This window comes from Pseudophryne corroboree, chromosome 2 (genome assembly GCF_028390025.1).
Source record: "Pseudophryne corroboree isolate aPseCor3 chromosome 2, aPseCor3.hap2, whole genome shotgun sequence".
Lineage (NCBI taxonomy): Eukaryota > Metazoa > Chordata > Amphibia > Anura > Myobatrachidae > Pseudophryne > Pseudophryne corroboree.
The window spans coordinates 338,899,463-338,913,349 of record NC_086445.1 but is presented as its reverse complement, the minus strand read 5'-3'; the positions used below and the strand labels follow the sequence as shown (position 1 = coordinate 338,913,349).

General features: G+C 39.8%; 1 protein-coding gene across 1 annotated transcript in view; it reads left to right on the top strand.

Moving 5' to 3' along the window:
• Positions 1–10,348: 10,348 nt before the first annotated feature.
• Positions 10,349–13,887, top strand: part of DCT (dopachrome tautomerase) — a 34,586-nt gene continuing 31,047 nt past the window's right edge. Inside the window, exon 1 of the mRNA XM_063953012.1 lies at positions 10,349–11,021. Coding sequence (XP_063809082.1) covers positions 10,730–11,021 — 292 coding nt within the window. The 5' untranslated portion in view covers positions 10,349–10,729. The remainder of the gene's footprint in view (positions 11,022–13,887) is intronic.

Here is a 13,887-nt window from a genome sequence, read left to right as displayed (position 1 = left end):
CACAGAATGGAATGCTGGTAATAAGGTGCACAAGTTAGGCAATGAATAACACCTGAGGAGAGTCTCTTACTGCTGATGAACTGTGGCAGGCTGTGGCTGGAGTTTGTAGTTCCACAGGAACACTGGAACAGGGAAACAACTTGGAAATGCCAGAAATAGGAGATCGCTGGAAACAGGGGATTGCAGACTGGAACTGGAACTGGAACCGGGACTGGAATGGAACTGCTGGAACCTGTAGTTCCACAGGTCCAAAACACTGGGGAATCTCTGCAGACAGAGGACTGAAGACAGGAGACGCCTGTTCAAAGGATGTGACGTGTTGTCCAAGGCGATGAGACTGAGCCAGGAACTGGAGTTTATACCCCTTGGGCTGTGATGATTGGATGTTGCATCTCTGTGAGAACACACCCCGCTGGATTGGGTGTTCAGATCAGCTGTGAGTTAGCTGAAGCACTGTGTACTCCAGGATGCAGTAGATTGAAAACTGGAACTGGACCTGAACTCAACTGCTGTAACCTGTAGTTCCACAGTAAGTAATGTGATGGAGAATGCAGATTCCTGACACCCAAGTAAGTGCAGAATGTATCCATATATGTTGCAATATTCTAGTGTCCTAATGGAAACAATTGTATCCTATGAGTATAACTCTGTGAGATGACTAGTTACACTGTTAAAGACTGAGTTATCTTTTAACAGTCTCTCTCAATCCTAGCAGTGTACGTATCACTATCTTCTAAGAAAATAGTTGTTGTTGTTGTTCAATCAGTATTATGTCCTATTAAATGCACATCATTGTGTCTTATTTATCGTGAATGTCTATCTCACAGAGCAATCCTTTGTAGTCTTCCTGTAAATTGAATCATGGGGACTTTTAATATAATTTTCTTCTTCTGCTATGATATAAATTAAGATCACCCAATCAGTTCAATATACACTGTATAATAGCAACATGCTCTTTGGCGTATATATTAAGTGTATCCCTGAGGACACTCGTAGTATGGTATCCTTCTACTGTACCTCGTAATAGGCACTTTATGGTAACAATATACTCTTTAACATATGTGTTAGGTGTATCTCAGAGGACACCAGTAATATGGTGTCCTTCTAACTCGTATCTCAGCTTATTTCTGTTATCAAAAGTAATGTGACAGAAATATGTTGTCAGGGTGTGTAGCCACAATTGCACCCCACTCTTAAATCCCACTACTTGTCAATAGAGATATATATAACAGTAATGCTGCAGATGCATTCCATCACTAAGCATTGGGAGAAGAGAAAGTGTGCTATATTCCTGCCACGTTTCCCATCTTATATCTGCTGGTCGTGGCTTATATCTACACCTTCACACATGTGCCAAAGATCTGATTGTCTAAATGTTATTCCCATTCAGGATAGTGAGAGTGTATCTCACACACTATCTGGTATTTGCCGCTCAGACTGAGATCCTGCAGTTAATAGAATGCTAATAATACAGTGCTGCTACTGCAAAATGGTGACGGCTACAGGATTATGACACTTATACACCGTCCTTGTTAGTATTTTCCATATAATTAATGCCATTTCTAACAATCATGGACAGGTATATATATAGTAATGTAAGGATGCAGTACGTATAAACCTGCACCCTTCTGTCGTAGTCCCCAGTTTTCAAGTTATAACCAGAGTGATCACCATCTGTCAGTACGGGATCATCTGGGGCACAGCTCGTCAAAGCCGCGGTCTATCGCAGCGTACAGCCGTCAGCCGCCGCCAGCCATCTCACAGGCCGCTAGCAGCGTCCTTCCCTACGGGGCTGTTTAATCATGTCCCGCTGCGGCTGCAGCTATATGATACGCTGCATGGCAGTGTAACAATAGATACAATAGCTTATATATATGGTACATTAATGCAGTGACCGAACAGTTAAAATGCTAAATGGTAGCCACACTGACGTGTGAGCTACCTTCCTATTGACCGTTTCGCATAAGCTTAATCATAGGAAACCCAATTACCGGGTTTGAAAGAACTAAATACCCAGTCAGTCTCTTTCATTGGCCACAAGCTTTGATTGACATGTCTAATACCCAATCATGATTTATCTATATAAAAAAAGATCTCCATTAATAGCTGGATTATCAGAAAGAATGAATTATTGATGATTCCCACCCTATAAGTTTTCATATATATATATTAGCATACGTGGGGGCACAAGCCGCCCCCATAGCTGTGCCCCGCACCTGCAAATAGTACTTGTCATCAAAGACAAAGAAATTTTTCTGGAGTACAAACGTCAATAGTTTTAATAAGAAATCTCCAACTCCAGAAAGAGGGTAAAACTGTATTTGGAGATTTCTTATTAAAACTATTGACGTTTGTACGCCAGAAAAATTTATTTGCCTTTGACAAGTACTATTTGCAGGTGCGGGGCACAGCTATGGGGGCGGCTTGTGCCCCCACGTATGCTAATATATATTTGGGTTGGTGGGAGGAGTCCATCATTTTTCATTAAACGATGGAACACTATACCCAATATATTCTTATTTGGATGAGGCATATAGACGACCTGCTAATACTGTGGGATGGCCCCAGAGAAAAGTTTGGAGAGTTCATTGATGTACTTAGTAATAACAGCTTGAATCTCAAACTCACTTATGAGACCAGTGGTCAGAAGTGACCTTCTTAGATCTGAAGGTGAGGAAATTGGAAGATGGCCGGATAGGAACAGATCTACACAGGAAACATACAGCAACTAACAGTGTCCTACACAGATCAAGTGCACACTTTCCCCCGGTCCTCAAAGGAATCCCTAGAGGGGAGTTCATGAGAATGAGGAGAAACTGTTCTGGGTTAGCGGAATTCGAACAGAGAGCTACAGAATTGGGTGAGAGACTTTTAAGGAGAGGCTATTCAAAAAGGACTATTAAAAAAGCTAAATATCAAGCACAACAAACGGACCGTAACCATCTGCTCTTCCCTAAGACAATCAAAAAAACAGATGTTATCAGATTCGTGGAAGATTATTGCTCTGAATGGGAAGAAACACAGAAAATTATTAATAAACATTGGTCAATTTTGACATTGGATCCAGACTTAGCCAAAGAACTTGGACCAAAACCATCCATAAATTGGAGGAGATTTAGCAACTTGAGGGATGAAATAGTCCATAGCCACTATAGCTCTAGTCTCGCTAAAACAACAAGCAGAACTCTTACGGGGTCATACAAATGTGGAGGTTGCGAAGCCTGTGATTATATGATAAAAACAACAGAATTTGAAGATAAATATCATATAAAACACAAGATCAGAGACTATATAAACTGTTTGACATCTGGAGTTGTTTATTGTCTTTACTGTACCTGTGGGAAAAAATACATCGGCATGACAACAAGACCATTGAAACAGAGGTTACTGGAGCATGTCGGTTCCATTAGGAATTGCCAAAAGGATTATAACAAATTTAAACAACTGACAACGGTGGCTAAGCACTTTCAAGAAAAACATGCCGGCAAAGTGACAGATCTCAAGGCATTCGGTATAGAACGGGTACATCTGGGAATAAGAGGAGGCAGCATGACACAGGAGCTGCTGAGGAAGGAGAGTCGATGGACCTTCTTACTAGATGGGTTACAACCAAACTGCATGAATGAGCATATCAATTTTTCATCTTTTTTAACTGGATAAATTTTCTTTACAATAAAATCCCTAAAGGATACTGTATTTTCAAAATAAGTCATGAATACAGGATGAATTATAATAATCAATTAATTTCTCCCTGATATAGTTATTAGGATACACTTTAAGGTTGTTCACGGTTTTTCACCTTGGTTGATTTTTCATTGTTTTTTCACTTATTGTCAATATAACTCTTCTTTCTTACTTGGTATAATTATTTCACATTTGAATATATTGTAATTTATACAATTATTTGTGCACACTTAAAGACCACATACACTGATAATTATGATAGCCGTTCCAGGTGACTGGGAATGGCACCTATGATATCAATTATATCATGGGATTACAGACCACTCACAATTTGCACAATAATATTTCACATTAAATGGATAAGGATGACACATTTGATGGTCACTATTATAACAATAGAATTCATTTTTTCGCGTCACTTCACGCATATCAGGGTTGGATATAAGACTTTACGTCCTGAATATTTGGGAATATGAGTAAAAATTAATTAAATAACAATACAATAATAGAAAATATTAGAGTCAAAAATATGACTATAACATATAATTAATATCACATGTTAGATAATCCAGTTAAAAGTATAGAACAACAATTATGGTGATGCATAGAAGGGTTAAAATCCATCTGGTATGAAAAACCTATAAATTAAAAACTTATAGGGTGGGAATCATCAATAATTCATTCTTTCTGATAATCCAGCTATTAATGGAGATCTTTTTTATATAGATAAATCATGATTGGGTATTAGACATGTCAATCAAAACTTGTGGCCAATGAAAGAGACTGACTGGGTATTTAGTTCTTTCAAACCCGGTAATTGGGTTTCCTATGATTAAGCTTATGCGAAACGGTCATTAGGAAGGTAGCTCACACGTCAGTGTGGCTACCATTTAGCATTTTAACTGTTCGGTCTCTGCATTAATGTACCATATACTGTATAAGCTATTGTATCTATTGTTACACTGCCATGCAGCGTATCATATAGCCGCAGCCGCAGCGGGACATGATTAAACAGCCCCATAGGGAAGGACGCTGCTAGCAGCGTGTGCGGCCTGTGAGATGGCTGGCGGCGGCTGACGGCTGTACGCTGCGATAGACCGCGGCTCTGACGAGCTGTGCCCCAGATGATCCCGTACTGACAGACGGTGATCACTCTGGTTATAACTTGAAAACTGGGGACTACGGCAGAAGGGTGCAGGTTTATACGTACTGCATCCTTACATTACTATATATATACCTGTCCATGATTGTTAGAAATGGCATTAATTATATGGAAAATACTAACAAGGACGGTGTATAAGTGTCATAATCCTGTAGCCGTCACCATTTTGCAGTAGCAGCACTGTATTATTAGCATTCTATTAACTGCAGGATCTCAGTCTGAGCGGCAAATACCAGATAGTGTGTGAGATACACTCTCACTATCCTGAATGGGAATAACATTTAGACAATCAGATCTTTGGCACATGTGTGAAGGTGTAGATATAAGCCACGACCAGCAGATATAAGATGGGAAACGTGGCAGGAATATAGCACACTTTCTCTTCTCCCAATGCTTAGTGATGGAATGCATCTGCAGCATTACTGTTATATATATATCTCTATTGACAAGTAGTGGGATTTAAGAGTGGGATGCAATTGTGGCTACACACCCTGACAACATATTTCTGTCACATTACTTTTGATAACAGAAATAAGCTTAGATACGAGTTAGAAGGACACCATATTACTGGTGTCCTCTGAGATACACCTAACATATATGTTAAAGAGTATATTGTTACCATAAAGTGCCTATTATGAGGTACAGTAGAAGGATACCATACTACGAGTGTCCTCAGGGATACACTTAATATATACGCCAAAGAGCATGTTGCTATTATACAGTGTATATTGAACTGATTGGGTGGTCTTAATTTATATCATAGCAGAAGAAGAAAATTATATTAAAAGTCCCCATGATTCAATTTACAGGAAGACTACAAAGGATTGCTCTGTGAGATAGACATTCATGATAAATAAGACACAATGATGTGCATTTAATAGGACATAATACTGATTGAACAACAATAACTATTTTCTTAGAAGATAGTGATACGTACACTGCTAGGATTGAGAGAGACTGTTAAAAGATAACTCAGTCTTTAACAGTGTAACTAGTCATCTCACAGAGTTATACTCATAGGATACAATTGTTTCCATTAGGACACTAGAATATTGCAACATATATGGATTCATTCTGCACTTGGGAGAGTGAGAAATTAAAAGGCTGCAGTGACTGAATTTTTATTTCACATTGATTATTATTTTTTCACTCCTTTTCACTTGCACAATATTTTCGCAGATGTTTTAGGTTAATAAATAAAAGTTATATTTTAAAATTAGTGGTCAAATATCACCAATGATATTTGACTTTAAGATTATTGTCACTCAGTCCGAGTGTGCCCACAATAGGGAATACTTTCTTCTTCTTGGTTTCTATATGTTCATAACTTATTCCCAGGAGCACCTTCCATATAACAAAATGAAAAACAATTAGATTGAAATTTATGGAAAAGGACTGTTTGTGACTTAATGAAGTTATTGATACAGTACACACATATGTTTGTGCGAGCCTCCCTCTCTTTTTCAGATACAGTAACATTCTAAGAAAGTTGACTAACAGATATTTCACAGTATGAAAGAATATCATAACATTATATGTGAAGTATTTGGAAATGCAGATTTCACTAAATTGCTCCCCCCATACCTGTACTCGCCCTCCACTGGGACATCTATCCTGTGTGCTATTGTGGTTTCTATTGAAGTCACTGGAACAATTATAGTTAGTCGCACCAGATGCAATGGTCCCAAACAGTGGTCGAAGTGGGTATGGAACATTTTACAGGATTAAGTGCTCATCCTGGGGTGGAAGGGGGCATGGTCACTCAAAAGGGGGCATATTCTTAAGAGAACAGGGGCAGTGAGCCCTTCATCACTTTCCTTAACTCCTTCCTCTGCCCCTCAACATCTTATGCAGCCCTCATTACCATCCTCAGCCCCCATCACCTTCCTCAGCCCTCATTACTTTCCTCAGCCCCAGGGCCAGATTTAGGGCCACATGGGCCTGGAGCTGAAAATATTCAAGGGCCTATTGTGAGAATCGGGGGTGGTGTGATCAGTGCTGTGTGGGTGTGGCCAGAACCATGTGGGTGTGTACACCCATACACTATCAGCTTCATTGTCTCCTTAAGTATGTAAAAATGTTAAAAATTGCTACATTTTGTGAGACAAATAGAAAGGCAATCTTAATAGTTGACCATGTGACCAGCTGGTGGCTAGTGATCATCATGCTGCCATGATGATGGGCCTATTTTTATGTGGAGGCCTGGAGCTGTAGCTTCATCCGCATCATTATTAATCTGGCCCTGTCAGCCCCTTGTCATCTTCCTCAACCACTCAGCACCTTCCTCATCCCCTTACTCTGCCCCTCAACACCATACCCAGCCTTCATTACCTTCCTTAGCCCCTTGTCACCTTCCTTTGCCCTCATCACCTTCCTCAGCCCCTCATCATCTTCCTCAGCCCCTCATCACCTTCCCCAGCCCCTCGTCACTTTCCTCAGCCTCTCAACACTGTACTCTGATATAGGTAAACTCTTTCTTCGGCTGAGCACGAGTATTGTATAATAACACTACCTCCAATTTATGTGGATATGATTTAAATGTTATAGTGTTCATAGTCTTACTCTGAATAGTTACCTGACTGCATGATCCCTTTTTCACATAAGGAAATATTAATAACTAGGGAGAATCTGCATTCTGAAATGGGCAAAACATGGTTTCTGGCTAAGCATGATGAATATACTATCTCTGACTTATGCCTTGAATACATTATTTATATGCATACCACTGCTTATCTATGTGAATAAATTACTTTTTACTTGGGTTATAATACTCTCCAGTAGGCACACATCATCTAAAAATGAGACACATTGGGGGAGATTCAAATGTTTGAAAAGTCAGTTGGGAGTCTGTTTTTTCCTATCTAATAGACAGGAAAAAACAGACACCCAACCGACTTTTCAATCATTTGAATCTCCCACATTGTGTTAATTTAGATGAACTATCCCCATAGTCACACGTATCTGAACAGACTATGCTCTCTCACAAGGTAAATTAACTGTTATTTGAACCAGTCTCATATTGATGCAGTAATATCTTTACTCCCACCCTTGCGATTACTTCTTACCCTTTATTATTCAATGGACTCACACCAAAAGCTGATCACATATCCTTTGATTTATTTCAAATTTTGTTCTATGACATTTCTCTCTTAATTGAGAATTCTGTGAACTCATAGCAGTGATCCTGGAGATACCAATACTTTATCAATGACCTACTACTACCACACCACACTGTATGTGCCCAATCTTGTCCGATCTTGGAAGCCACAAAGTATAGGGCCAGGTCAGTACCTGGTGGGAGACCACCTGGGAATACCTGGTCTTGTAGGTCTAGGTTAATCGATTCTCTCCAGACTAACATTGACAGGAGATTCACATCTTTTCTATATTCATTGTTTCTAACTTCTCATGAGACTTGGAGAGACGCAATTGATCTGGACATAGAGACATCCTCAATATGTTTGCTCAGAGAGTATTGGATGTGTACACAAAATAACAATCTTGATAACTATATAGCACTGATCACAGTCCGGAATAAGACATACATAGAAATATTTTTAATCATTATGATTTTCGATTCTCACCTTACCCGATAATAGGTGCACAGGTGTGTAAGCACATATCAGTGAATATTTAGACAGCATGAGAAGGTCCTATGTGAGGACTGACTAAAAGAAAGAGACAATATTTAATCATGATTTATTAAAAGTTATGATTTAATATTTTCATCAAAACAATTCAGTTTAAACAAGGGTGCGTCAAAATGAAGTCTTCTTTCTTCTCTTTCCCTTTGTATACCCAGTAAGCGATTACTGACTTTATGGTGCACCGTCAATTTATACGATAAGAGACAGGTAGTCTGATGATCGGTTAAATGTTGATCTTTAGAACACCTTAATCTCAGAACACCTCTGACCGATGCTGAATCACACTTGTCCTTTGTAAGTGTGTTTTACGTTAGATACCTGGAGTGCCACATTTGCCGCTGTGTGTATGTATATGTGTATATATATATATATATATATATATATATATACAAACAAACAGTGGGGCGCTTGTAGTATGGGCTTCTGCCGCTAACTGAATGTTTGCAGAACCCTTCTGAGCCAGTATCCCCACTGATGTTGCCGGGGAAGGTAGCGTTTGCAGTGATTTTTTTTTCTCCAAAGAGTTATTCACTGTTTTGCCTATTTTTGTGATGGCTGATTCACATTAACAACGTGCTGCTGTAAAGTTTTGTTTCCTTTTTGAGGAAAAATGTGGCAGAAATGGTTGTTATGCTACAAACAGCTTACATGGAAGTATTTATTTAGACATTTTAAAAGAGTTACACCACGATTTGAGGAAAAAACTTCCTGATTTGTAGTGAAAAGATGACTGGTTCTTCCATCATGACAATATACCTGCCCACACAGCGCTGAGTGTTAAGCAATTTTTAACCAAAAATAACATGACACCTTAAAAATAATTAGAATAATAAAAAGAAGATATTTATAATATATTCTTTGTATTTGTCATATACTTTATATAGTCAAACATCTGGTTTTATGTTAGTATGGCAGAAAAGGCTCTGCCTCACCCCACCGCACATCACTGACCAACAGTGCCCCCTACCCTGCAGCGCTATGTGTGGTGCACACTCCGCACACACCTAGTTATGGCCCTACAGCTAAGTTAAGGTTATGTAAGTGGGATACGGTCTCCATTGCCGACAATGAGGACCCAACAACAGCCTTCCTATCCTTTTGAGGCATTGCTGAATCCATGCTGGGTGAAAGTGTCATGTGCACGACACGCCATAAACAGCCAGCAAAAGAGCGGAGGAGGGGACGTTGCTGGACCGTGCCAGAGAGGTAAGTAATGTAATGTACAGTCCACACATATCCTCACATATTTTCTCTTTCGTCACTTTCCCATCCTCCTGACCCCAGGCCAACATCACTGTGTTATCTTATGCAGCCTACCAAGAACCTTTGCAATCTGGTGGATAATTATGCAATAGATAGCACCTATTCCTGTGTATCAATGTCTATTTCCCAATGTATTGTAAACTTGCGAGCAGGACCTTCTGATTGTTTGTTATTATCCTGTTTTGTTTTAGTATTGTTGTTTCCAATTGTAAAGTGCAACAGAATATGCTGTGGTATGTAAGAAACTTAATAAATAAATAATGTTAAATCCCAATAGCATATTTGCTAGTATCACAGCAATAGTAAACTAAATATGCCACTAAGAATAAGTCCCATTATTAAACGGGGCCCACAGAATACAATTACTGTAGAAATGCACCCTGCACCCTATATACCCTATTGAGAACCTCTGGAGGCATGTGTGCAGCTCAGAACACATGACACTCTCCATACAATATCAACATTCTCTTCTATAGGTTTGTCATATGCCACCCATGTGAATGCCTGCAGCATTAATCCTTCCAAGGGCCAGCACCCCTCTGTATAAAACCAGGAGCAAATGAGCTGCCTTTTTCCTAAAGAAGGACTGCTAATGAAGGAACAAATGCCTGGGAAAGAAATCTCACTTTGCAAAACATTCTTTTAAGAACGTTCTGAAGATTATAGACAGTCACGTGGAAAGGATTGTAGAAAGGGTTAGAGGCAGTGGGCTAAACTTTTTTGGCATGAGTAAGATAAAAGAGAATGTGTAGTTCGTTAGTAACGATACAGGAACTTGCTGCATGTAATCACTAATTGCCTAATTAGCAGTATTATACATGCAATAAATCGCCTAAAAGTTAGGGTGGGGGAAGAATAGAGGCGTAGCCATCCTCCCAGCTGATGACAGTTTAGTGTTAATAATCTCTCAGTATAGCTGAAACTTATTTACTAAGAGGCTGTTACTCAGTCGAGTAGGTAATAGTTACTAGTCATGCCTTACACCAAGCATCTCGGAGTTTTGCTGATTGCTGTGTCCTTGGTTCATCTGGCTCAAGCACAGTTCCCCAGGGCTTGTACGACGGTTGAGGCGCTGGTGAGCAAGCGATGCTGCCCTCCGCTGGGATCGGATCAAGCCAATGTGTGCGGCTCGCTGCAGGCCCGCGGCCGATGTGTCACTGTGGTGGTGGATGATCGTCCCTGGAGCGGTCCTTACAATTTGCGCAATGTGGATGACCGGGAGCGCTGGCCTCTGAAGTTCTACAATGCCACCTGCCAGTGTTTCGGTGCGTCTTGCTCTTTCTCCTAACTTCCTATACACTGTTTTCTTTTCTCATTGTGTTATCATTCAGGTGCAATGGTTTTACGTGGATGCTGTAGTGATAAATGTACGCGATTCTGCCTAAACTGTCATTTATACCCGGTCACGGTAGTGTGGGAGACGGATACAAGAAATCTCCTGTCTCTAATGTGAGGAGCTGATATTATGGCTATTGTTGTAAAAAATGTTGCAGTGCTAAGATAGCAACAAACTGTTATAATATTGGGAACATTTCCACTTGTGCTACATAAACATTGCTATTCTGGATATGTTACTGCTAGTGTGTGTGTGTGTATATATATATATATATATATATATATATATATATATATATATATATATATATATATATATATATATATTTAATAAATTTATATTTTTTTTTTAATATTAAACACCCACTGTATGTTTTGGAATTGCCTGAAGCATGGTGAACGAAGAGAGCCATGTGAGGGGGCATAGTGCACTAATTGGGGTTCCTGGTCACTTGTTCATGTCGACCTAATGACTGTTGACCTATTCACTGTTGACCAACAGTGGTCGACCCTATGCTACACACCCTGTTACTTAGTATCACCCAACATGACCACAGCCGTAGCATCCCTTACACAATGCCCTCAGTAGTAGTGCCCCTTATGCAATGCCCACTGTAGTGGTAGTGCCCACAGTTGTAGTGTCCCTTATGTAAATCCCATAGTATTACAAAAAACACAATACCAGCCCCGCTCCTGCTTCCGGACCACTGACCTCCGCCTGGCTGCCAGCTCCTCGGATCTACGGGAGAGATGTCATGACGTCTCTCCCATAGCGCCGCACAGCTGGAAGCCGGAGCTCAGGAGTGAGCTTCGACTGCAGCTGAGGGGAAGGTGCAGGTGCCCGCTGGTAACGGAACCTCAGCGGGCACCCGGCATCCCCATGCTGCTTCGGGCTCAGTCTGGGTTAGGTGAGCCGGAGGACAATTGGAACTGATTGAACGCAGTTCCGGCTCACTTTAACCTCTGAATATAACACAATTGAAGTAAGCTTTGACACTAAAATCTCACTTGTCATACTCCTGAGTTTGAAATTTAAAATGATTAGAATAATACTACAAACACCTATAAGTTATATCATCTTTGAATGATTCTAATCATTTTTATAGTCCTAACTGTGTTATTCTAATGATTTTCAAGAGGGATACTTATCAAAGCTTGGAGAGCAATGCAATTTTAAGTAATAAAGTACCAACCAATCCGCTCCTAAATGTGTATTTTTTTTTTTTTTTTTTATTCCAAACAGTCTGTGCAATCATTCATAGTAGTAATATTATTATTTGACATATGTGAATTTTAAGGCTGAACTGAATGTGCCATTGTATCATTGTGTCAGAACACTTGAGTTTTTAGTCTTTTATTTTACAATCCCTAAATGTCAAGGTCTATATCAGTGGTTCCAAATGCACAGTCCTCAAGGCAACCCACAGTCCAGATTTAAAGGCTATCCATGCTTAGGCACAGGTGACTTAGTGTCAGTTTGGTTATACTATGTGTGTACAAGTAGGGATATTCCTAAAACCTGGACTGTTGGGGTGCCTTGAGGTCTGTGTTTGGGAACCACTGTTCTATACTATTAGGCTATTTCTGCATGCCCACCTGGTGTAACTAAACATATGCAGCATGTATCTTTAATAAGATAAAAAAGCTGTTCTGTGCCATCTAACTTTCTTAATATATGAAGTGGTAATTAATGAGGCCATTTTATTTCTGTACGTTAAAAATAATATGAAGACTTTGGCTATGGGTTTTTTTTTTTTAAATCTGTTTAAAACAGTGGTTCCCCACTCCAGTCTTCAAGTACCGCCAACTGGTCATGTGTTGTGGATTTATTTACTCATGCATAGGTAAGAGAATCTATTCTGCTAGTAATTGTCCCGACAGCTTCCACAGACAGAAATCCTCAAAGCATGACCTGTTGACAAACCTTTGAGGCTGAGAACCACTGGTTTTAAGCAGGGTACCATCCATCCATCTGTCTAAATTCTAGTAAAATAGACAACCCTTTAAATATTTCCGATGTAAAACATGTTAGTGTCCTGGACAGTTAAGGTGCATTCACACAGTGCGATATAACCTTATGATTTTGACTATCGTGAAAGCCGTAAGGGAAATTTAGTGCAAATAGCACCTTCTGTACACTGCTTGCAATACCGATGCGTTCTCCTGTGGGGTCGGTATCACACGAAAAGAGAGACTGTGCAGGCAAGGCAATCTTGACTACATTGTGTACTATTTAGATTGTAAGCTTGCGAGCAGGGCCTTCCTACCTCTGTCTGTCTTTACCCAGTTTTGTTCTAATTGTAAAGCACAATGGAATATGCTGCGCTATATAAGAAACTGTAAATAAATACTATCTAGTACATACTGTAATATAGTCGAAGTTGGCACAGTCACTATCTCAAGTAAAGAGTCCATATCGGTGATCTTTGGAGTTCAGGGGAAATTGCAAAGTCAATATCACTGTGTATGCACCTCTAGAATTTATGTGGGCCCAGACTGTACGATACCAGCAGGTTTTCTAACATTCAATTACCATACCTCCTATAGAAAAATGGTTATAGGGAGCTCTTGCAGAAAGAAACTCCTGAAATAGAAGGCTGGATATTGTCACCCTAATCTATTCTGCCAGCGTCCGATGGATAAATGACAAATGTGACTTATTGGGCCTGTTAAATTGATAGAAGCTACAGTAATAGTAAAACTGTGTAGTTATGCATAAGGAAGTACCTGTACTAGCCATAACCACACCAGTGTGCACAAATACCCCTTTCACACTAGCACAGAAATCCTATATTT